General features: G+C 34.7%; 4 protein-coding genes across 4 annotated transcripts; 2 read left to right on the forward strand and 2 right to left on the reverse strand.

Moving 5' to 3' along the window:
- Nucleotides 1-2,355: 2,355 nt before the first annotated feature.
- LOC142607508 (uncharacterized) lies at nt 2,356-6,712 on the forward strand. Its single transcript, XM_075779031.1, has 8 exons — nt 2,356-2,737; nt 3,372-3,439; nt 3,812-3,959; nt 4,041-4,121; nt 4,657-4,743; nt 5,647-5,732; nt 6,048-6,168; nt 6,522-6,712. Exons 1-8 carry the CDS (start codon nt 2,444-2,446, stop codon nt 6,597-6,599), a joined length of 963 nt encoding a protein of 320 aa, XP_075635146.1. The 5' UTR covers nt 2,356-2,443; the 3' UTR covers nt 6,600-6,712.
- A 964-nt stretch (nt 6,713-7,676) lies between these two features.
- On the reverse strand, nt 7,677-10,561 carry LOC142621998 (tetraspanin-2). The gene is made up of 2 exons (XM_075795400.1): nt 9,924-10,561; nt 7,677-8,244 (listed from the first exon to the last, which is right to left on the reverse strand). Exons 1-2 carry the CDS (start codon nt 10,419-10,421, stop codon nt 7,933-7,935), a joined length of 810 nt encoding a protein of 269 aa, XP_075651515.1. The 5' UTR covers nt 10,422-10,561; the 3' UTR covers nt 7,677-7,932.
- A 5,326-nt stretch (nt 10,562-15,887) lies between these two features.
- On the forward strand, nt 15,888-18,074 carry LOC142609912 (uncharacterized). The gene is made up of 2 exons (XM_075781639.1): nt 15,888-16,615; nt 16,716-18,074. Exons 1-2 carry the CDS (start codon nt 16,404-16,406, stop codon nt 18,001-18,003), a joined length of 1,500 nt encoding a protein of 499 aa, XP_075637754.1. The 5' UTR covers nt 15,888-16,403; the 3' UTR covers nt 18,004-18,074.
- An 837-nt stretch (nt 18,075-18,911) lies between these two features.
- LOC142641097 (1-aminocyclopropane-1-carboxylate oxidase 1) lies at nt 18,912-20,440 on the reverse strand. Its single transcript, XM_075815484.1, has 4 exons — nt 20,422-20,440; nt 20,102-20,219; nt 19,785-20,008; nt 18,912-19,682 (listed from the first exon to the last, which is right to left on the reverse strand). The coding sequence occupies exons 2-4, from the start codon at nt 20,201-20,203 to the stop codon at nt 19,088-19,090; spliced, it is 921 nt and encodes a 306-aa protein (XP_075671599.1). The 5' UTR covers nt 20,204-20,219; nt 20,422-20,440; the 3' UTR covers nt 18,912-19,087.
- Between the last annotated feature and the right edge of the window lie 4,345 nt (nt 20,441-24,785).

Genomic DNA, 24,785 nt, shown 5'->3' on the forward strand with positions numbered 1-24,785 from the left:
ATACATACTTTAATCACATGAGCCATTAAATCATTGTCGTGGTTGATTTGAAATGCCTTCTTAAAAAAAAAAAAGTTGATTTGAGATGGCAAGTTAAGCGAATTTCGGGCCTATCAATGCAGGCTCAAAAATCTAAGAGAGACAAGCCCACTACTCACTCCAATACAAAAAAGGGAGGCTAGTGATACATCATGAAGAACCTCTCACATACACTTGCTCACAAAAGGGAAGACATCAATTGAAAAAATAACCCTTGCTATATTAAAATCATGATACAATTAGGGGGAAGAAAAAGAAGGTGATGGAGGAGAAAGAGACTTATTCGTGCTACCACACACACACACAAAAGAGTACCTTGGGAACTTGGAAATCCGCTTCTTACTATTAGAAGATTGGGCATATTTTGTAACTTTATTTAAACAACAGTTTTTATTATTTAAACAACATAACACGTATTTTTACAACACTTTTTCCCTTACAAGTATTTCACAACACTTAAATAACATTATTAGAACAACGTTACCAAATGAGCCAAACAATCCAATCTGTTACCAATTTAGATAATCTATCGAATTAGCCAAACCAGCTTTTCTATGCATTTTGAGGGAAAATAACCCCTTTAAGAACTTACTAAATTTGAGTAATTTCACTAATTAGCATTTAATGAAGTCAGAATATTTTTCATGGTTTGTAGTAATTAGGATGAAATTTGAGCAAATACAGTAAGATCAATCAGGTATTTTTGGTTTTCTATATTTTATTTGTGGCCTACACATGCGCTTGCATATGAGGTTTTGGATTTTCTATTTTTGCCGCCTCCTGTGCCACTGCTAACTTTTGAAGACTCTGAACTATTTCTTTACAAATTTTTTTCATGAACTCACTCACATTTGATAAATTCTCTTGTGATGCTCGTTTTCAATTATGGTTCCAAATGGATTACAATTTTGCTTTTGCTTTGTAAATGCACCCATCATCACCAATAAGGAGCCTTGTCTCCAAATTTTTTGTTTTTTTTTGGGAGACCCAACTCTTTTACAATTTGGAGTCCTCCTTTTGCTGTCATGATTTCTCTGTCTCCAGCATTCATAACCTATCTTTAGAGACTGTCCCATCCACATTCACTTTGAAAATGTCAATTATTTATTGGAGGTTTAGGCAATTGTAAATAACTATTTAAATTAAAATAGTTACTTCATGACTTGGTTCGTCAAAGAAGCTTTGCTTCTAATCTGGAGAAAATATTAAAATAACATTAATTTTCAAACAATATAATTAGTAGTTAAGTTTTACAAACTATATTTTTTACTAGCATCTCGAGTCTAAAAGACTCGATTTTGGGTATAAATACTTGGAAATCGAGTCTCTAAGACTCAATTTACAACCAAAAATATTTTCTCTGCCTCCATCCATTCCCAGAGCAAAACCACCACCAAAAAAAAAAAAAAACAAACGCACTTAGCCCACCTGGGTCGCGCGCCCAGGCCGCGCGACTTGGGCGCGCGGTGGCTTGGGTCGCACCGCGCGCCCAGGCCGTGCGACCCAGGCCACGCAACCTGGGCGCGCGGTGGCCTGGGTCGCGCGCCCAGGCAGCACGCCCAGGCCGCGCGACCCAGGTGGGCTGCGTTTGTTTTTTTTTTTTTTTTGGTGGTGGGTTTTGCTCTGGGAATGGATGGAGGCAGAGGAAATATTTTTTGGTTGTAAATTGAGTTTTAGAGACTCGATTTCCAAGTATTTATACCCAAAATCGAGTCTTTTAGACTCGAGATGCTAGTAAAAAATATAGTTTGTAAAACTTAACTACTAATTATATTGTTTGAAAATTAATGTTATTTTAATATTTTCTCCCTTCTAATCTAGACAATTTTAAAAAATAATAATAATTTGGAGGAAATTTCTATTCCCTTCATCCATGCAAGACTTTTTTTTTTTTTTTTTTGGCCCACGGATTATCAAAATCAAATCGAATTTTCTTTCGTGACATAAGTGCTTAGACTTTTTTTCCTTTTTTTTTTCTTCCCAGTCCAATATTAGTTCTCAAAATCAATAGTCTAGTTTCCGTGTAGACGCAAATTCTCCAAATTTATGATCAACCTTTCGGTTAAGTGATCTTACAAGTTAGAACGAAAATAATATTCCCATGATCCATATAAGACCTTTCTTTTTTTGGGCTAAGAAATCCGTATAAGACAATTCCAATGATCCATCATCCTTAAAAAAGACATAATTTTTGGGCTAAGAAGTCCATATAAAGACACTTGAGATTGAACATAGCCACGTAACTGCATGTCCATCACTAGTATGTGATCAAAATATTCCAAGCCATGACCAAACACTGTACATACTCATCGTACAGATGTTCCAACGTTCATATAATATAACCACACGTACCTAAGCAAATGTTGAATAGTAACAAACTAACATGTCCCAGTGAAGGTCAAATATGGCCAATCGTATTGGACTCAGAATACATCACAGGCTGCCAGTAGTTCTAGCATGTGGCGTGTTTCCTTGTTCATCCTCGTACTCAGTCACTTGTGCCATTGGTTCTGTACATCCTAGTCTACCAAAAGCACTGAAGAAGTGGACAAGTGGAGGAGGAGGAGGCAGAGCCCCTCGGCGCTTGATATTGGGACTTGGGGTTTCATTTTGGACTCAGTATATGAGCATGGCTGGTGGTTCTGTTGGAGGGAATTCTTTGATTGCCTTTGCTAGGCAAAAGGGTGCTGTTGAAGAGGTAAATCTTTCACCATTCTTTTACTTGAATGTTGGTTTAGTTTCCGGGTTTTCTTGCGTGTTCAATTTTGAAGATTGGTTGGTGCTATATTGGTGAAATGCTGTGATAGACTTGAATTTTCAAAGAGTAATCCATATTTCTTGGTTTGGTTTCTGGGAATTTGATTAATTGCATTTCTTTAGCTTCTGGGCGGTTATTTTGGAGAATTGGTGGATGGTAATAAAAGAAATCAATTAATTTAATGGGTGGTGCATTGATGAATTTGGTTCATTGATTATTGAATTAGATATTTTAGTGTTTGGTCTTTTCGTTTTAGAAACATTGTGATCGATTCATGCTGAAAAAACGGGGATAGACATTAATGCAGACAAGAATTCCAAACAGGAAATATAAAAATTGTACAGTGGATATCGTTGTTTTTATCAAACCAATTGTAAAGTGGTTATCTGAAATACTTGGATTCTATTCTGCAAATTAAATTTACATAGTGCCAATTCAGTGTTCCAACTTCCAAGGCCATTGCTAAAGGATAATGCACTAGGTTCTAAATTGTTTAAGTTGTTGCTTGAATTTTATTGTTCTTTTTCATACTTGTTGACATTGCCAACAATCTACATTTTATTTCCTCTCAAAGATATTGAAGAAAGCGGAATGGCCAGAGCAGTTCCCCTTCAAAGAGGAGGACTTCCAGCGCTTTGATGAGTAAAGGCTCTAAACAATATTTTTTATTGGCATCAATTTCTGTTCTCAGTACTGTTTATTTCTTAGGGTTTTGAATTTGCTTTGTGCTTTTGAGTGTTCTGTGTTTAATGCCTGAAGTGACTTCATTTCCTTGACAATCTATAGCAGCTTATATTAACCATAATTTTCAATCCCTGATGTAGGCCTGGTAGTGTGAAATAGTATTCTGCAATTTCATTTTGTTAAAAAAGGCATATAATAAGAAATTGGAATCTGGAGTAATTGTTAGGGTTTTTTTGCTACAATCAAACTGAAATTCCAGTGCTGTATTGCTCAGGTTAAGTACTAGGATTAAATTGTGTACCTCTGAAGCATAACAATTGATTTCTGTAGGTCACCAGATTCATTGTTCTACGAAACCCCACGCTTGGTAACACATATTGATGATCCTGCCATTGCTGCACTGACCAAGTATTACTCAGAGGTCTTTCCTCCTAGCAACACTCCAGGAGTAAGCATCTTGGATATGTGTAGCAGTTGGGTAAGAAATTTCTTAAATCTTTAGGTCTTGTTATGTCACATATTTATGTTGTCATAACCTCATTATCAACCTTATATTTAGGTCAGCCATTTTCCAGCAGGATACAAGCAAGATCGGATAGTTGGATTAGGCATGAATGAAGAAGAGCTGAAGCTGAATCCGGTGAGATCATGCTTTTATTTGTTATATCCTATTGCTAACCATTGGTGGTGATGTTTTTTGATGACTGACCTATAATTAAACGATCCAAAGTTTGAACTTTGTGCCCCTTTTTAAGGTTGAATGTGATGAGTTCGGTTATATATAAATATTTACTCTTAAGTCTCAACTAGGGTCCCACTGGTTGAATGTAATTGGTGAGTGAGATTTATTGAAACATAAGCTAATTCCCATATAGTAATATCTTGTGTAAAATTCAACAAGAGAACCCTAGCCCTCTAAATTGGCACCTGTGAAATAGTTATGATCTGCAGAAAATCAATCAACAGCATGTATTCATGGGTAACATATCATATGTAATAATATAAAATAAAGTGTACACATGTATGTATGGACTAGCAGTGAGAGGTCTTAAATATTAGATTTTTTCCACCAAAAAAAAAATTTAGATTATGGTTTGTGTGCGTTTCATATTTGCTTATGTGGAAATGGTAGTTATGAACCCAGACACATCTAATTCAAACTACTGACTCTGCAGGTTCTGACAGAGTATGCTGTGCAAGACTTAAATCTGAACCCTAAAATCCCTTTTGAAGATAATTCCTTTGATATTATTACTAATGTGGTATGTACAAAATTTTCCTCTCTCTCAATTATTTATCCTCCTTTTCAGTAACAAGTGCAAGCAGTGCATGTTTTTAGCATTTAAATTTTGAAAAGTTTCTTTGGAATAGTAGTATGTCTGCACTTAACCAAGTTTTTTTATGTATAAATTCTTGTTAAAGCTTAGGCTTCAATTGGTTATGATCTTAAATGTGTGGCTAGCCTCACTAGATCTGAAAACTGTTGGGGATGTTTACAACAGAAATGCTCTCTAGTTCTACGAGAACTATAGACTATAATGATTTCATCGTGTAATGAATTTGCAGCTACCATGTAAGATTGAAAAATAGAGTAATATCTTTATGTGCATAATTTCAAAAACTTGTCTTGCTGGAATTTATTCATGTGTGTTTATTGATGATATTTCCCACCCCATTTGTCAATCAGCTGACTAAAGCACTGTGATTGGCCTTAAATGACAACTTTTTAGATATGAACTCATCTATTTTGCCTTAGCAGGGAATTAATCATGTACCATTATTTTTGTATAATTTCACTGCAGTCTGCTGAAGCAGGGGTTAGAGCGATTCATCTTAACGACAACTTACGGCCTTTTTTATTTTCAAGCATCTAAATTACATAAATCACAGAACTTTTTTTCCTTTTTTCGTGGAGAAGGCAATTTGGGGGGAACAGTGGGAGTTCATGTTTTATGTTTTTGTTCTCCTAGAACTTGTGGTGGGAAACTTGTGCTGTGATTGTTGTCTACTTAGAAATTTGCTACCCATGCAATCTGTGCTAAGATTTCTGTCTTAAAGTTTTTTTTTTAATATGTGCGGGATCTGTCCAAATGACTCCTTAAGTGTGCTGTTGAAGAAATAATGTTTTAACATGCTCTGGTATCTGAATTCTTTACAACCGGCAGGTCAGTGTTGATTATCTAACAAAGCCTTTAGATATTTTCAAGGAGATGCGCCGGGTTCTTAAGCCAGGTGGACTGGCCATAATCAGGTGAAATTTTGTCCTTTTTCAATTAAGTTAAAAGTAAGACTAACTACTATTGTTGTTATCTGATAAAACTAACTGTTCCAATGAAGTCATGGAAATTTTAACAATATAACTTGGTATATTCTACATGCTCAAATGATTTATGGCCTGATATGTCAGCATGCGCAAAAATCTTTTCACGTTTCATTTTGCACCAAAACAAACAAAGCTCTGTCATGCACATTTGCTCCCTATTCAAAGCCCATCTTTCTTTTCTTATCTTGCATGTCTGCATTCTATTCAGCCATTTCTAACTTCGTGATATTGATTATAAACCAGCTTTTCCAACCGTTGCTTTTTTACAAAAGCAATTTCAATATGGACGTCAACGGGTGATGCAGATCATGCTTTGATTGTTGGATCATATTTCCATTATGCTGGAGGATTTGAACCTCCCCAGGTAATAAACATCTGAGTTCTACATTTTCTTTTTGGTCCTCTCTAAAGCAAGTGGCAATTGGAGAATAGACATAAAAATGTTCTCAGATAAATGCATCATATTTCCCACCTGTTGATCAGTTAATTTTGAGGACAACTAGTCACTTGGCAGTAACCATTGTCACATTATTCTCTTTCCAGACTTCTTCCTCCATAAATTTACTTACCTCTGGTTCTTCTATAGAAATGCTCATAGTGTGTGTGCTAGCTTGCCCTCATACACACTCAGCATATATCCCTTCGTGAGCCCCCATATAGGGTAAGCCACTAACTGGGTTGCTGGAGGCTTGCTAACTATGATGCATTTGTCTGCAGGCTGTGGATATCTCTCCTAACCCCGGACGCTCAGATCCTATGTACATCGTATTCTCTAGAAAGGTATCCACGGCTTAAGAGAAAACAAATTTGAGGATTCGTGGTTCTTTGTCTTCTAATTAGTAGCATAATTCTGGGAATAATTTCTTTGTAACATGCATGTAGTTTAATGGCGATGGTTCCACTTTTTGTAATAGAGCTGAAAATACGTTGAAGGGGGGAGAGAAGCAATATTATATATATATATATATATATATATATATATATATATATATATATATATATATATATATTCTAATCTGCAGTCTAAATAAGCTTAAGGGGCATTTTTGGTTGCAATATATAATTCTATTATAGGGGAAGGTGTTTGATGTTAATGGCTGTTAAATTGCTTGATTATTACTACCATCGTTTTCTTTTTCTGGACTGGAGTGCCATCTGAGCATATAATTTGGTATTGGTAGTATAAAATCCTTCTTTTAAAAACAACAGCCTTGATTTCAAAGATGCTTACCGATTTCAAAGATGCTTACTGACCCGGTAATGAATAAAATATGGAACACGCCCAATTTTACAATATGTTGGAGTAGTCAATTATAATTGATGGACAATCGACCACTTCAGCAAGTTGTGAAATTAGGCATGTCCATAGTATTGTTGCTTGGTAATTCAGGTATTTTTTAGCTCTTTAGTTGTTTATAAGCTAGCTGCACATGCAATGTGTACTTGGTGCTAATTTCTTGTTTCTTGCACTGTAATCATAAATAGATTAATGGTAGTTCAAGATCTTGAAACCCTTTTTAATTAAAGTGCCTGTTTCCTAAGCCCTACACAAAACATGTTTACACTACCAACCTCACTGACTGTTTCTTATATCATAATCATGTTTACGCTACCAACCTCACTGACAGTTTCTTATATCATAATCATGTATAAGAAATAAGTATGGGAGATCTTGAAACATTGGAAAGCGCTATTATCTCCTTCTCAGTTGGTGATGTCGGTGCCACACACATATAAAAAGGCTTAATTGATGTGAGTGCTCTTGCATGTGATGATGTCTGCAACTAATTAAGTGTTAATTATTGAAGCTTGAAAGTAATGAACTTTATCTAAGAAGCAACCACCACCACTGAAAATAGAAGAATCTTACACTCACGGAAAGCTAATTATTGGGATTCTATTCTCATTTTCAACAGAAAATTACATAAAATAGTCACTATTCAGGATTTGCAAACTCTTTTTTTCCCAACTTGCTTTTCACTATCTGTTTCATTCTAGATAGAAAACAACAGAGGAATATATACACTGGTGGTGAAAACTGAAAAAGAAACTTTTCATCAAAGGATAAGAAAAGAACACAAACCAATACCAACACCTATGACAAGTGGGAATGTGTTTGGGACCAAGATCAAACCCAACCCTGTTTGTAGCGGCGGAAAAGGTCCTCAGTTTGGGCATTCTTGAAGGCACTGCAGGCAATGACATAGACCCATATGAGCACCACCACTGCCACAATAAGAATCACATTGACTTTCCTCCATTCTTTTCTCAGGTTCCCCAACAGACCAGCCTTGCAGGAGTTACAATTATAGCACAGTAAGCTCTGGTCATTGCTCCACAAAAGGCAGTCTGGGTCGGCCAATTGGTTCGCTGGGTTTACCCACAATGTTGGGTTCACATAATTGTACCCACAAGCTGTTGGAGGTTTACAACATCCTGACTGTAACACCAAAAGAACTAAAACTTATTGTTCAAGAAAAATACAATGATAATTATAACAATAGAGAAACAACAAAAGGCAAAAAGGATAAACGCCCCCACAAAAATATGTCAGTATATAAGCAAAAGCTGGCAACCATAACCATCTCTTTTATCTTCTGCAATAAAGACAAAACCACACGACTCAATCATTCTAGGTTGATTATATTACTTTAATCACGTCTATATTTCATAATTTCTCATAATAATAGCTTTGGAAGGTACCTCACTCTTGGCACAAACACTGATGGGAACAAGTTCCTTCCATTAGAGCATAGGGAAGACCCCACACAGCCTGGGATGTTTTCTTTCTAAGCAAAATGTTAAATTTACTATAAATTTATATAAAAGGTTTACAAATCGAATATGTGATAGTAACGTGATTGGTGTCATTTCAATAACACTTTTTTTTTTTTTTTTTTTTGTGATTGATAACGTATAAAATTTAGGTAGTAAAATTTATATTGTTTGAACTCTGAAGCAACTCTCTGACTTCTAACTCATTCTTAAGTCATGCTGATCTAGAGCTCGCATAGATAAAGAATAGTCCAGCACTCAAGCATGGACCGCATCGATTCCCTGGTACTTAGGAGGGTAAGGTAAGCATGAATTTCGTGGCCTACTGCTTAGCTATAAAATTAACTTTTTAGTGGGTGTGGGTCCAAATGAACTCTATATTATAAGGAAAAACTGGACTATGATTTGAAGTTTCAACCTCTCGTCGTGTCTTACTCAACTGAATTCGTGTACCCACTTCAATTTCATCATGAATTACAATCGTAAATTAAACCACCATGTTCAGATTTCAGAATTGCAAATAAAGTTAAAATCAGCCATAAGTTAATCTTGGCAAGTGACCGGTGCAAGAAGGTAGTGTACATATCCAAAACAGGCGATAAACTGATCATTATCCCAACTGAAGCTATAACCTGCATATATATATATATATATGATAGAATTTTATCCTATAGTATCCCCTTCTTGATAATTATTTTTGATTTCCAAGTTAAGAAACCAATTAGTTTTGGCATTTTACTACTTGAACCCATAATAATATTGTAGACTTAAAACATGTTTTTTTTACCCAAAAAAAAAAATCAATGGTCTAGCGACTACAGAAAAGTACGTCTCAACGTGCTGCAAGTCAAGGTAAGAATTTGTTGTTTAGCTACAGAAGCTTAAGAAATTATCCATCATCTTTGGGACCAAAAAGTCGTCAATGATAGCCACTGACACAACGGCGCAGCGGTGGCATTTAGTAAAGTGTAAAACCTTAAAGTCTAGTTTGGATGCACCAAATTGTCATTCAATCTTGTACAATACACAATGTAGATATTGTTTTCCTCTTTCTCCGTAAACCAACGGCAAACTAAAATTTCCCATCTATCATATACATCTTACAAAATTCTTAACCTAACCACCAAATTAAACTAATGAAAAAGTATACATCTTTTACATCAAAAGTCTTAAAAGCCAATAACATTAACACCCATGCCTAAAAAGTAAATTGCCTAAAATATTACCCCTCCATGTAGAACCCTTTAACTTTAGTGTTGTTTTCAAATAATTGATCCATTTACTCTAAAAACTTGTACTGAGAGAGAGAGAGAGAGAGAGAGAGTAAGGTAGTGAAAGACTTGCCTGAAGAGGAGAGATATTAGCAGAGAAGAACTGATCAGAAGTGATGTAATTCTGGGTAAGCCTAGCACAAACATCAGACTCAGCCAAACAGGATCTAATCTTACCCCAGTTATCAGAATTGGTTACATGGTCCCTGAGCCACTGTGAGAAGCCATCAATCCTGTACTCCTTGTAAGCTCTACCAGGCACAGAATAGGAGCCATCTGGGCGCGTGACAGTGAAGGCGAAGACAAGGAGGATGAGGAGGAGAGCGATGAGAATGGCCATGCATATGAGGTAAAAAGCCAACAGACCCTGCTTGTTCCAGTAAGCACCGACAAAGCCAGCCAGAGAGACGAGGAGGATGAGAAAGCCTAGGATTACCACAGGCCATCGGAAGTAGTGGATGCACTCGTTGTCCGGCTTTGAAGCTAGCCATATGCCTGATGCTATGATGGGGATGGAGGCCAAGAAGGCTATGAAGTTCAGTGTTGCTGTTATGTTGTTGCTCACTCCCATGGTTGTTGTTCAATTGGTTACTAGTTTTGGACTAAAAGAGAGAGTTTAATAGAGCGAGAGAGAGAGACAGAGAGAGAGAGTGTGTGTGTGTGTGTGAGAGAGAGGGTAAAGAGAGTAGCTAGTGATGAAAAGATGTGGGTTCGTGGGTTTTGGAGTTTTTAGGACTTTTTGTAGTGCTTTCTTGGTTTCACACTTTTACTATATTTCTTGGTTTCACACTTACTCTTTTACTATATTTAGCTGTCTTGGACCAGGAGGTATCACAATTAGCGTATGTCATACGAGAGTCAAGTGGAGTACGCTTTTGGGTTCATACTCAATCCGCTGCCCAAACCGCCAGTCGGTAAGGGCATTTACAATAAATGATCTAAATGAATGTTGGTGATATTTGCGAAAGTTGTTCCAGTAATATTATTTATATTTTTAAAAAATATAAATACTTTAGGTTGAAATTTTATACATGTAAAGTGGAGTACATGTGCTTTCGGTAATAGTATTTGATTACTTGGGATCCAAATATTTGAGTTAGTCTAATAATTATTTTAAAACAAAAAAAATAATTGTCAATTAGTCTAATAGTTATAAAAATAATGTAATTTTAATTTTTTCAGTTCCATTTTTTTTTTGGGTATAATTTGCTCTTGTATAGTTGTGTCTACTGAAGTTTAAATCATTAGTGTCTTCAAAGTCTTCATATGATTCCACCAATTTTTTTTATTCACTTTGGTAGATAATTTTGTAATTTATATTAAAAATAAAAATTTTAAGAATTTCACTATGAAAATGACCTGAAGATGAATTTTCATCAAGCATAATTTTTTTAAAGAGATAATGAGTTATTATTATTATTATGTGTAATATCAAACTAGACAATTTTTGTATACTCGTTGTAGTTTAAAAGATGATAAGTTTTCCTAAAAAATTATCTCATAAATATACAAAAGTCAAAGTTGATAATTTTGAATATAATATTTTTATAAATTATGACTTACTCTAATATTTAAATATTAAGGTTTATATGTGTGTAGTATGTTTACGCATATATGAGAGAATTTATCTTGACTAATATATTAGTACCACAATTCCCCCTATATTATTACCACAATTCCTCCACACCCCCCCACCCCCCAAATCCCCCCAAAAAAAAAAATTCTTGGCTCCTCTCTTGCAAGTATAATATTTTATTTTAACCTAGGCAAACACATCAGCTTTTGTGAAAATGTTGCAACATTTTGTTGTATTCATAAAACAACTAAAATAAAAAATTCTTTTGAATCAAAATTTTTTTAACTTTTTTTATCTTTCAAATTTTTATATCTCACAACTACATAATATTTTTTTATCTTTCAAAATTTTACATCCCTCAACTACACAATAATTGTGTCGTGCAATTCAAATCCGACTATTTGTATTTGCATCCTCTACCTTTCTCAACCCTCTTGTTTTCTTTTTCTTTTTTTAACTACTATGAAATAATACGTTTTATAATAATTAGGTTTTTTAAAGTATAAAATTATACACTTTACTATGAAACAATACGTTTTTTTTTTTTGAGAAAAGAAATAAAACGTTTTAATTTATCTCATACTATATACGTACATACTTTTAGACTTTTAGTGTTTTTGTTAAAAATGAATCCGTATCATAAAATCAACCCCAAGCATCTATTTTTATTTCATCCCTTTTAATAAAGAAATTAAGAGGATTTGAAGGGGCTGAACTGAAATATGTAGGGAAGTAGATAGGGTGCTCCTATTGTAGTATGCTTGGGTGAAGACTATGGGTTAAAGACCCTCTCTTTTTTAATAAATGAGTATGGGTTAAAGCCTTGAAAACAACTAATACATAGTTGTCTATGTTTCTAATCCTTTGATCGAGCAACAAAAGGAAAAGGGAAAGGAGAAGGCAAAAGAGTTCTCTTTTGACTTTTACTGTTTAGAGTAGGAGTAATTTCATACTGACACCTATATTTCCTCTTTTGAGTTAAATTTGTTGCACAAATTATTTTACATAGTTTTTCACATACCTCAAAAAACAATTAAAATCGTATCCTAAGGTGTGTGTAAAACTGTATCTTAAATTCGCAAGCTTTGTACCATTTTGTAGCTTCAAAATGGGTTTAAAGTTTAAACTTTTAGAGTTTAAAGTTTGGATAACAATTGTGCATTTTATTGTACATTTTAATTTTAACAATTTGTCAATGGATGTATTGTTTGAAAATATAGCTTTAAATTCTAATGGTTTAAAAAACAATTTAGAGACTATATATATTAAATTTGTAGGAAAGGGTTCAAACCCCACCCAAAAAAAACAAAAAAAACAAAAAAAAACAAACAAACAAAGGGGGTGTTTGGTAAGGTGTTTTAAACAATGGTTTTATTTAAATAACATTACACGTATATGTACTCTAACCTTTGTAGTTGTACTCTGACTATGTAATGTATTTTAAACTCAGTTTAAAACACAATATTACTATTTTTGTGTGTGTTCTAATAAGTATTATTATTTACTCAAAAAAAAATTCCAAAAAATACAGACAACATTACTAGAACAACATTACTAAACACCCCTAAAATTGCCAAAGTGTTTAACTCAACAACAATTGATAATTGCTTCATAGATTCTAAAGCGCATCTTTACTATTTAGTACCTTTTCCCCCGTAAATAAGAGAATAAGATGAATGGAAAAACTTCATAGCAAAAAGTGAACCTTTAATTGATCGAACCTGATATAAATTTTTTGACAATACTATATGTATCACGAGCTTTATGTAATGTTTACCTGATCAATACTTTATATATTGGAATAGCACCTATTCATTGTGCATTTCACATATTAATTTTAAATGAGGTTAAATCCAGAAAAAGAATGGTATGATAGTTCACTGGTTCAACCTTTTAAATTTAGTGTTGTTCCTATGACAATCCAAGTAAGTAGAACCACATTAAGTCAACCAACTTCGGTCGCAGCCGATTAGTTTCAGCTTGACCGTTGGCACTTTTTTTTTTTTTTTTTTTCTTGCAAGACTTAAATACAGTACTTATGTATTGTTTCTTAGATTCTTCTCCTAAGATTCTGCTATGTGGATTTTTTCTCATAGAATAGAAGTATATTTTTTAGTAGCCACATGGCTGAATCTTAAGAGGAGAACTTAAGAAATAGTACTTAAAATACTATACCTAAATTTTGTCCTTTTTTTTTCTTTTTCTTTTTTTTGCCAAAGTTAATGTAAGTGGTTTGACTGTTGGCAGTAGGTTTTGAAAATCAACCAATAACCAAATTAGTTGACATATATGTATATGCGCGCGCAAGTGTGTGTATATAAAACAATACACTTATTCTCTCTCTCTCTCTCTCTCTCTCTCTCTCTCTCTCTCTCTCTCTCTCTCTCTCTCTCTCTCTCTCTCTCTCTGTGTGCACCGATTTGTTGTGTTCCCCTTCAATTTTCGGTCATTCCCATTGATTATGAGTCATCTCTTCTCCGATACTAGTTGTTCCTCAAGCCAACTGTCGTTATCATTATCATCAACAAGTGCCAACCAAGCCGAATAAGACCAAGCATGTAAAATTTCCTCCTTGCAAATCGACTGCCCTTCCTTGGTGCAGCTTGGTTGGGGGGAGAGGGGGGTGGTGTTGAGAAACTACAAGGAGCAATGTGGTGCAAAATCACCCACTAAAACCAACTGCACCTCATTGTAAACAACCCTAGTTAGGTTATTGGTCTAGATACTAGGTTAATAATTAATTTATTTTAATATATATATATATATATATATATATATATATATATATAAGAATACATAAAATACAAAATTGATGTCATTAATCAAATAATTAATTATAGTTTAACCACTTGTGGTTATGCCCATTTTAATAGTGCATATATGTAGTTTGGAAGTTGTCACTTTATACATCTAAGGTAGCCGCTATTAGACTTCCATATCCCAACTCCCCCTTTTCTATTAAAAAAATTGAGACATAAAACAGGAAAGAAAATGGATCAAAAAGCATTTTATGAGAAACTCTCTATTGGCCATTTATTTTGAAATAATCTTTTTAGGAGGGACAATTTTATGTAAGAGATTTTTTCTTGCTCGTCAAAGCTTTCGTTTTCAATAAGGACGTTTAGGCTTTACTAATAGAATATATAGGGCTTTTCCTTTATTAGTATTGTTTTGGCCTTGTTGTCTGTATCTTGCTAGCATGGATGCCACCGCAATTATAAAAAAAAAAAAAACGACTAGACTAGACTAGACTAGTAGTTTGAATGTTTGTTATATTTTTCATGGACTTGGCCATTGTACAGTGCACAAGCTGGTGAAAGTAGACACAAGAATTCATTAACCGAAGATGGCATCTTAACCCTCTACATGAATGTCATTGAGCCTACAAGGGAACAGACATTAGTGAAGGAAGCCACGCCTTTGGTTCTTGCCAACAACGTGAGCATTATTAAAGGGTAAAGGCGACACGGTCTGGCATGGATACAAGCAACAAGAAGAAAAAAAAAAATGCAACTTAAAAATCCACCCCTCAAAAAAAGAAATGAAGGAGGATTGGCAATTCTAGAGACATAAATTACCAACCATTGGACAATGTGAATCGCTTGCTCTAAAGCAGAAAGATTGAAGTTTAAGAAGAAAAGCAAGTTGGCATCACAGTATGATGATCAAGATCAAGCAGGTATATATTAAACCAAATTTCACCCAGTAGCAATATTAGTCAAGTTCTTTTTCAAGCTTCCGTAAAATCTGGAGATGGTCCAGAGTGCCTAAATTTACTAAATCTCCCGTGTAATTAGGACTGCTAAAAAAAAAAGGTTAATAAACATATATATATATATATATATTTTTTTTTTTGTTTTGAGAAAGGGTTATTAAACATATATAATAATAAGAAAACCAATACTTTGGCACCTTTATCAGGAATATTCTTCGTAATGAAAGATCAATAGACCAAAGGAGATATTATTTTGCTACACAGTAACTACGATGAGATATTATTTTTACTACACAGTAACTACGATTCGAATGTGTGATTTTTTTCCATGGGGATCAATTTTTTTTTTTTTTGTTTACAATTAAAAAAAAAGAGTAAAATAAGCTACCAAAAATGAAATTACAAGAACAACAAGCATTTTGACAAACACATAAAACACACTCCTTTAGGAAAAGGAAATAAAAAATAAAAAACCTTTTCACAGATCCTATAACAAAAAAATAAAAATAAAAATAATAATACATAGATGTTGATGAACCAGAAAGAAAAGAGCATAAAGAGAGATACATTAATAAATTATGAATATCAAGAAGAAAGAGCGTTACTTTCTTTCTTTTTTTTTTGTATGCAGCAGATGAAGGATGAAGGAAAAAAGAAATTTGGAACAGAGCTGTTGTCCAAGATTGTTGGGTTTGGGCGCGGCCAAAGTGGTACTACTACTTGAGGCGCAAGAAAGAAAGTTGGGAAGTCCGAGGAAGGAAAATGTGTTTCTGTTCGTGGGGTCAACAAAAGTGAAAAACATACATTTTTATTTTTTCTTTCCCCTTCTTTTTCCAAACATAATAGGAATAAATATTTTCTTTCTCCTTTTATCTTTCCTTCCTTTTGCCTTACTAATTTTTTTTCTCCCTTTGTCTTCCTTCAACTGCAATTTTTAAAAAAATAAAAAAACAATGTAATATTGCAACACAGGTAACACGAAAATCCAATTTGCCCCATATTAAATTAAAGAGTCATCTAACATGTGCCCTTAAACTATTTTTTAAAAAACTATTTTAAGAAAAACTTCATAATACTTAGACATGAATTAGTTTTTTCTTTTTCTTTTTTTCATAAAATTTTCCAAAAATTTTTAACCTTTCCCTAAATTAAATTGAAAACTAACAGCATTAGTTTTGTTTGTTAGATTAAAGTTACAAACTTTCCCGCGTTTTCTGCTCCTAAACCCAGCTTCTTCAGCTTCACAGCAATAGAGCGCGAAAATGGAGTCATGGGTTCCACTCTTCAAGATCTTCCTCAACTCCCCAACTCCCGAAACCGAAGCATCTCAATGGTTACAACAATCTTTCAATGCCTCATCAACCACAACCCCAATTACCACAAGCTCTTTCCTCTCCTTGCTCTCAAAGCCCAGCGACGCCATTGTCATCGACGACGATGACTCTTCGTCTCCCACGCCTCCTCGGACAAAGCGGTAAAAACACAAAAGTACCCAAGACCCAGTTGCTATTTATCTTCAATTTTGATATAATGTTTTGTTTTTCTTTTTACTTGTATGGGGTTTTGATCAACAGGGTCATGTTTATAGAGACTTTACCGACTACGGTGCAGTCTAGGATTCTCTCTTTTCTTGCTTATGAGCGTCAGAGGTTTTGCAAGAGGGACTTGTCGAGGCTGGCCCGGAATGTTTTGAGTGGGAATCAGGAGCTTGATTTTTGGGTCAAGAGGGCTGCCCGCAATCTGCTCGATGTATTGTCTGAGTCGAATTACGAGTGGATTTCCTGTTTGAGTTTGGATTCTGGGGAAGAAGGTGTGGATGAAGAGTTCGAATCAATACCGGGTTGGCTTAAGGAGGCGGCTGTGGATGCCAATGATGTGATTCTCCCTTGGCTTCCTATTTTGCCAGATGAATTTTGTTCAGCGACGCCTTTTGGTAGTTGTGAAGTTAGTGTAGATTCGTCAAAGCAAGATGGAGAGGATGGCAAAGAAGAGAGGAATGAAGTTGTGGCGGAAATGGAGATTGATTGTCCTGCAAATGTTCCTCTTGATCCTGGGATTCATGAGAAGGCTACTTGTTTGAAAGCTAGGATTATGAATTTTGAATATTCTTTGAAAACTGTGGGTTTAGCTGATGAAATTCGCCAACTTTGCCTGGACAAGGGCAGAGATTCTTTTGTGGTTTTGGGTCTCATTGAACCTTGGCTGGCAGATGATGAGACTGCTTCAGTTTTAATTTCACATCTTGTGAATGAAAGTGAAGAAGAGCTTGGTTGGCCGAGCCAGGTTCTATGCTCAGTAATCCTTCCCAAGTTGTTATTACTTGAAGTACCAGCTTCTCGTGTACTTGTGGCTGCAATAATGGAATATTGTAAGCTTCATCCGAAAGCAGCTGTTTATGCACTCTTGTTTCCGTTGATTCTCCGTAGCGAAGGCATCAATAATCCCATCTGTGATGTGATCACGAGGATCACAAGGGAATGTTTGCACCCTGCTCATGTTTCTGCTTTTTGCCAGAAGCTATTGTGTGGAGAAAAGGACGAGAGGAGGCTTATCTGTCTTCCCTGCCACCAACGTTTAATATCCGGTGAATTGGTATGGACAGAATCATTGTTTAACCTGTTCCAAATGATATTAAATCATAATGTTCATTTGACTCAAGATTCAGTTGATCATATTGTTTACCAGGTTCAGCAATTGGCTGAAAATTTTTCCAAATCTCTAAAATTTGGACACTTTTTGTTATGCTTAGTCACCAAATGTTCTCCATTATTGAAATCTCATAAGCTCTCACTGATCGAAGCTGTTGAGAACACCAGTACTCTTGTGACCAAATCTGTATTATCTAAATTGTCTAGCTTGTAGCTATTCTGTTAAATATCCGGATATTTATTGTTGCTGTTAGCTCCAACCAATCTCTAACTATATACACACTGTATACTTATTAGATCTTTCCTACAAACTTTTCCTGATACGTATTAGGTGGCTATTTTGATATGGATCTGCAATAATATATGCTTAAATTACTACCATGTTTGGTACATATGAGGTAGCAAGTAGGACATCCTTCTCTCTAAACATTTGCTTATCCTTTTATTGTCATATCTTAAATATGAAGTGTGAGGAAATAATATGATTAAATTTAAATGGAGGACAAGTCAATAATGTGATCTTGCTAGAATATGATGTGAGAGTTTTGTGGCAAACTGAAATTTCACTTTAAATAGGTCCAGGAAAAGTCCCATAAATCACCTTGGACAACTGATGTATTTGTGCAGTTTCCCTCTATTAATAAAAATACGGAACCCACCTTTAGATGATTTGTTATGTGTGTAGCCTGAAGCCATAAATGGTTGTTTTCAAAACATCAATACCAAAGATATAAGAGAATATCTAGTGGTGGCTTGTATTTAACTAACCTGTGATTTTGTTTATGCAAGAAAGATCTCAAATTACATGGAACATTTCTAACTTTTATAAGAAACTGGCTATATAATACCGTTGAATCCTCCCTTTTTTTTCTTCACATTTTGCCCTAATGACCTCTGCTTCACAAGGCATCTCTGAGACAATTTTGGCATAGTGAATATAATGATTGGTCAATATAGTACATAATTATTAATTATATATGCAGATAATATTGCTCTGTTGCCATTCTACTATTGCTTTATTTGTTTTAAGATTCGATTTTCAATTAGGAGGGTTATAAGCTGCTTTACGAGTACAACATTAATTATTTATTTCTGTTATAAAAAAAATGATAAGAATAGAAATGGGATAAACTGATGGGAAATAAGCATAAAATATTCGGTCTACTGAGAATTGAAAAACATAACTGTTTCACCAGCTGGACAAAAGCAAATATTGTAGAAAGCAGACAACATAATAATAATAAGCTGACAAATGAAGCCCATGAGTGAGGGACACATATTTCTTAAACATTGCTACTTTAGGTAAGGCCATTATAGTGACCATTAGCCATTTTCTTCATGGATTCAAATCTGAGACCCTTGTCTGAAAACTTTGTGGTGGCATAGAGCTTCAGGTAATCTTGAAAACTGAAATGATTTGGATATAAGAGTTTGGGAGCTGGAGAGATAATGGCATCACCAGCAGGATTGTAAAAAGTAGCAATAGAGAGTCTGCTCCCATTATCGTTAGCCATGACACGGTGCAAAGTACTTTTATACCTTCCATTACTCAACACTTCCACTTGGTCACCTGTGTTCACAAAGATGGTATTATTCTTGGATGGTGGAATTTCTACCCATTCTCCATCTTTGAAGAATTCAAGGCCTGGGACTTGGTCATCTTGGAGTAAAAGTATAATTCCTCCAGCATCAGTGTGCTCTCGAAGTCCTCTTACTTGTTGTGGATGAGGACATTGAGGGTACTTTGCTACTTTTGTCCCTACAGAAGGACCTTTGCTCCCTGAGAATGCCTCCATGATACAACACTTCTCCAAACCAAGATTCTCGCACATGAGCCCGGACAGCTTTTCTGCTAGTTTAACCAGTTGAGCTATGTACTCATCCATAGCTTTGCTGCATTATGCATCATATTAGTTAATATAAGTTTATATGCATACAACAGAAAATCAGACATGTACAAATTATTATTATAATTTTGACCTCCTGTTGACTCACCGAAGATCCTCGGAGAGGTTTGCGATTTCATCAATGTTAGAAGTTGGGCGATGCCAAATGAAGAAGCTGCTTTCCCAGTCTATATCAGAGTTGTTTCCTTTGTTTTCTAAGGCTTTGGCTATCTCAGACTCATAGAAGCGTTCCTTCAAGTTTTCCTCATAGTGACTATTTACCAAATGCTTCACCTTTTCCATCAACTTTTTGTCAATGCCATGGTTCTCAATCTGCAGAATTGAAATTTTCATTAGAATGAATGGTAAATTAGATATTCAGTTAAGTGTATAGTATAAAAAAATAAAAGAAGAGATCTTCTATACTTTAAAGAAGCCCCATTTTTCACAAGCTTGGTGCAAAAGCTCCATTGTTTTGCTCCTCTTCTCATCATTGAGCTCATTAAAATCTATCACAGGGATCTCCATATTCTTCTATCTAATTCTGTTTGCAAACCAGAGGTCACTTGGGGGAATATTTATAGGCTCAGACAGGAAATCTTTACCAACATAGTAAGTCGAGTTGGTTAGATTTGAAGATATGGTAGTTACAGATTAACTGTAACCTCATTGAAAGGCAAAATTATTGTGTGCCTTGAAACTAGCAACGATAAAAAAAAAAAAAAAAAAGTCCAAATTCAACTTACCACTACCATGTGATTCTGTGTACTTTCTTAATCTTCAAATCAATTAGTCAATGAAGCTCTCACTTGTAAATTAAGTTTTGTTTCTTTGGTTTTCATAAGGAAAACTTTCCCTGATTGGTTTATTTATCCATTTTACATTTTAATGCTCATCATGAGTTTCTTTCTCTCTCCACTCCTTTCTGTTTATGTAAAGATACATTGGGAAGGCTTTATTTTACTCTTGTTGATATTTTTTGTATTGTGGGACCATTTTTAACAAAACTAGGGGCAGTTTGGTACCAAATAAGCAGATTCAAACAAAGGGAAACAGGGGCATGGAAGTCATGGAAATATATTATTACCAATGGGCGCTTTTGGCTACAGGCCTGCAAGTTGTTGAATCATTTTTCTTGCTTTTGTTAGACTTTGTCATTTATTTTAGTATTCAATTACTTTATAGCATGTGTCTTAACTTTCAGTCCATAGCCAAACTTTGATTGCTTAAGCTATCAAGAAAATTATTACATAGTTAGGCTTTTGTCCACGCATCAGATGATGGAGGGCTCAGAATGTCAGATTAGCAGGGTCCGTGCCTTGAATTTTATGAGATGCTGTTCATCTCAAGCTAAGCAAGGAGGACCATATGGTATGCATGCGCTTAATGGATATTAATAGGGATTGGGATCCTCTAGAGTTTTAGGTATCCCTAGCAGAATGAATACCAAAGTAAATCTTTTTAAGGCTTTGTTGGGTTGGTGTCCCACTGATACCATATTTGGTTGAAAAATAATTCTTATTGGCATGAAATGAGTGACAAGATGTTTAAAGGAATATGAGCAAATTAAACCATTGCGTTGTATGATCATTCTTTATTGCATTCTAAATCATAGGTTGATACAATGATTTATGGTACCCTCTTCTTATTTGAAGTGTACAAGGACAGTTGTTTAAACTGCTGTTGCAAACAGACCTCACTTGTTTGCTATTATTTGTAGAACATGCTAAGTTCTGCAATTTGTCATCTATTTTAACATGTTAGAATGATAAATAATAATTAAATGATTGAATTCACAATATTCCTAGTGGTCTAAGCTTTAGAGATAAGTGATTTTATCATGGTATTGATATTTTTTATTATAACACTACTCTTATTGTTGAGAGTCAAGAACTTAGAATAGTTACAAAAATGTTGTAGAGCCGATCATGCAGTGGGAAAAAAAATATTTGGGTTAAGTATCTCTATAATAATATATTAAAGAGATAGATCCGACATTTTCTTTATACTCTTCTGAATTGTCTTATAAAAAATGTTTAAGATCATTCCCGAGAATGCATCAAAGCAGAACCTAGAAAAGGTATTAGAATAGAACAAGATATAAACAACTTGGTCTAGTTTGTCGGAGCTGATTTAGGTATGGGCCACTATAACATTGGAAAAACTAGTGAGGCAAGCAGGGGATTTAGCTTAACAACTACTCTAAAGAAACAAATTTTTTTACCATTGCTATGATTAGTGCTAATAAAAGTAATATAAAAATTGGCTTATGTAAAAAAAATTACACGAAGCTCAACGTACACTTCCTTTTTACGAATCAGAACTTTCTATGCATGCATGGCCTAAGCTAGTTATATAGGAGTAATGCTTTGTTAGCACTTCAAAATCTAATTTCTTAGCTAAAGAAGTTATTTGGACGCAGAATAGCTATGACATCTATTGATGTGGAAATATCTTGTCTATAATTTAGATTAGATGTCATCAATTTTCCTAGCAGCTTAAAGATATCTTGGCTTAGCGTGTGAGATAAATTATAAATCAAAAGTGAAAACACAATACAGAGAGTTACATAAAGAGTCAATAATTTTTTTGGGTTAGCATGTTAGATAAATAAATAAAAAATGACAACACAACACAAAGAGTTAGAGGAAGTAGTTTTTGTCTCTGTATTACGTTAGAGGAAATCTCTGAAACTGAAAAGACACTTGATTATACTGATCATGGGATGGTAATTTTTCTTAAATAACATAGGATATTTTCTTAAATTATCACATCTAATTATTTCATTTTTTAAAATCTTAAATATTTTCTGATTATGCTTTTCCAAAAATCCTCAACTTTTTTTTCTTCATTAGATAATCAAAGAAAAGGATTGTGATAAATTTTGTCTCCTGAGCGGAATGATTTCAAAATCCCATATGTTTATGCTAATAAAAGTTAGGAAAAAAAAAAAATACTGAAGGCCCATGTGTTGGATACCCAACTGAATTCAATTCGTCAAGGCCATTTTGTTTGGGTTTAGTACGGCCTAGTATATTAGGCTATTGAATTCCGATTGGGCCAAGATTGGTCTTGGATTGGCTAAGACCAACATGACCAATTCGTAATTTGCAAGAACTGAACCATTTTAGTGTATACACATTTAAACTTTAAATGTAACTAGTATTATGTCTTTACGGTTTAATCAAGAATTATATATAAGTTTAAAATATATTTTATATTTTAAATCTAGAGACCCATGTAAAGGGAAAATCTTATTTTATGTTATGATTAATGGGCTTTAGTCCTTAGTTGTCATGGTAATATTCATTCTCTTTTTGGGAAAGTAGTTTTTCCTTTTTCTCTTTTGGGTAAGTGGCTAATACTTCTGTATCTAGAATGTTTTGCGTATTTTCTTCCTTTTAACCTCTTTCTAAGTTGCTTAATGCCGCTTATTTCTAACATTCTAAGTTACTTAATAGTGTCTGTTACACTGTATCCAAAAAAAAAAAAAATAGTGTCTGTTACACATTTAACATAATATCATGCAAATAAGCTACTTAAACCTATAAAGTTCCCAAAAAGACTAAAATCAAAGTATACAATGGTTATGTTTTTGACATATATGCGTATATAGCATTTTTCTAGGGTCAAATAAAATCCAAAGCTACCACCACCCACATTGGGTTAGTCGGTACTTCTCCAAGCCATAAGGCTTGAAAGAGTTAACGGACCCAGGTTCAAGTAGTTTTGTAGGGAGGAATGGGGCAAGGTTATTTGTGCAGTTTCTAACCAAGATTATAAAAAATAATAATTAAAAATAAAAAAAATATTCAATCCAATGCTGCGATTGGTGGTCAATAATAAGGGTCAATTACAGTAAACATAATTCGGAATATCATACATAGATCACAAATATAAAAACCTTTGATCAAGTGGAATGCATAAGTGGTGCTTAAATGACAAAATACTGTAATTGTCACGAGCTCACGGAAAATGCTGAAGTTTGCTTCTTCTTTTTTTACTTCTCTTTTTCCGTGTAGACCGGCAAAGGTTAAAGTTTAAGCATAATGGCAAAAAAATAGCCCATAAAGCTTGAAATTTAAAGGCGTACCCCCACCCCCCTAAACAAATAAATATGTGAAGATGATAAAATTTAAAGCCATAATCCATACCAAATTGCCATCGAAGCACTATCAACATTCTACTAATTACGCTATTTTGGTGGATAAAGATTAAGCTATTCTCCATTCTTCGTCCATCAAAGTTTCTTAATTATTGGTTAAAGGAGTCTTTCATAATTCATAAATATATATGTAAGGACTGCGATTGTGGCCCATGCCCACTTAGAGCAATGTGACCGAGTACATGCCCAAAACAATATATTTGTAAGAGTATGGGTTCTATGAGCCAACTATAATGCAATGCAATTCCAGACTTGATATAATTGGGTTGGTGTGATTATTATAAGTGCAAGAGATACAAATTTAGCATAAAAATCTTCCTCAAGCAAGTCCAAGGAGGAGTTGTTTATTAAAAGTCAATACTAATCCTTCTACAATATGCTTCAGTTTTCTCTTCCTTTCTCTTTTTTTGGTACTGAACGTGCATCCCCCGTTTCAGGTGAGTTTCTTGCTTTATATATAGCCCTTCCCATTGCATCTCAGCCCTCTATTTGTACGTTTTAGGGAGGATGGTTTGGATGCTTGTCTAATCAAGACCATTCTGGAGGTAGCTGAGAGATTTGTGAGCTGTTAAGTTACTGTTCATGTGTCTTTTCCTCATAAATGCGGTCAACTCAGTTGGTACAGAGTATTGAATGTGGAAATGATGGTCACCTTCCCAAAAAATATCCCTTTTCCATCGTTTGCATGATTTTGATGTCTTCCATAGTGCTTCATTTTCTGGTGCAGGGAATCAAATGAGGTTCTCCCGAGGTGCACTTACTCTTCGGGCTTCTTGGATGATGGGTCTTCCAGTCTCTTTTCTTTTGGCCTCTTACCATAAACTTGAGCCTAGTTCCACGTGGTCTTGATGTCCTTTATCCTCGGTCTGGGCCCACATGCCAAACTTGGGTTAACACATGTACGAGTCTTTGGTCATCCTTGGTTAGGGCCTAGGAGCTTTGGTG

Source organism: Castanea sativa, chromosome 1 (genome assembly GCF_040712315.1).
Source record: "Castanea sativa cultivar Marrone di Chiusa Pesio chromosome 1, ASM4071231v1".
In the NCBI taxonomy this organism is placed as follows: Eukaryota; Viridiplantae; Streptophyta; class Magnoliopsida; order Fagales; family Fagaceae; genus Castanea; species Castanea sativa.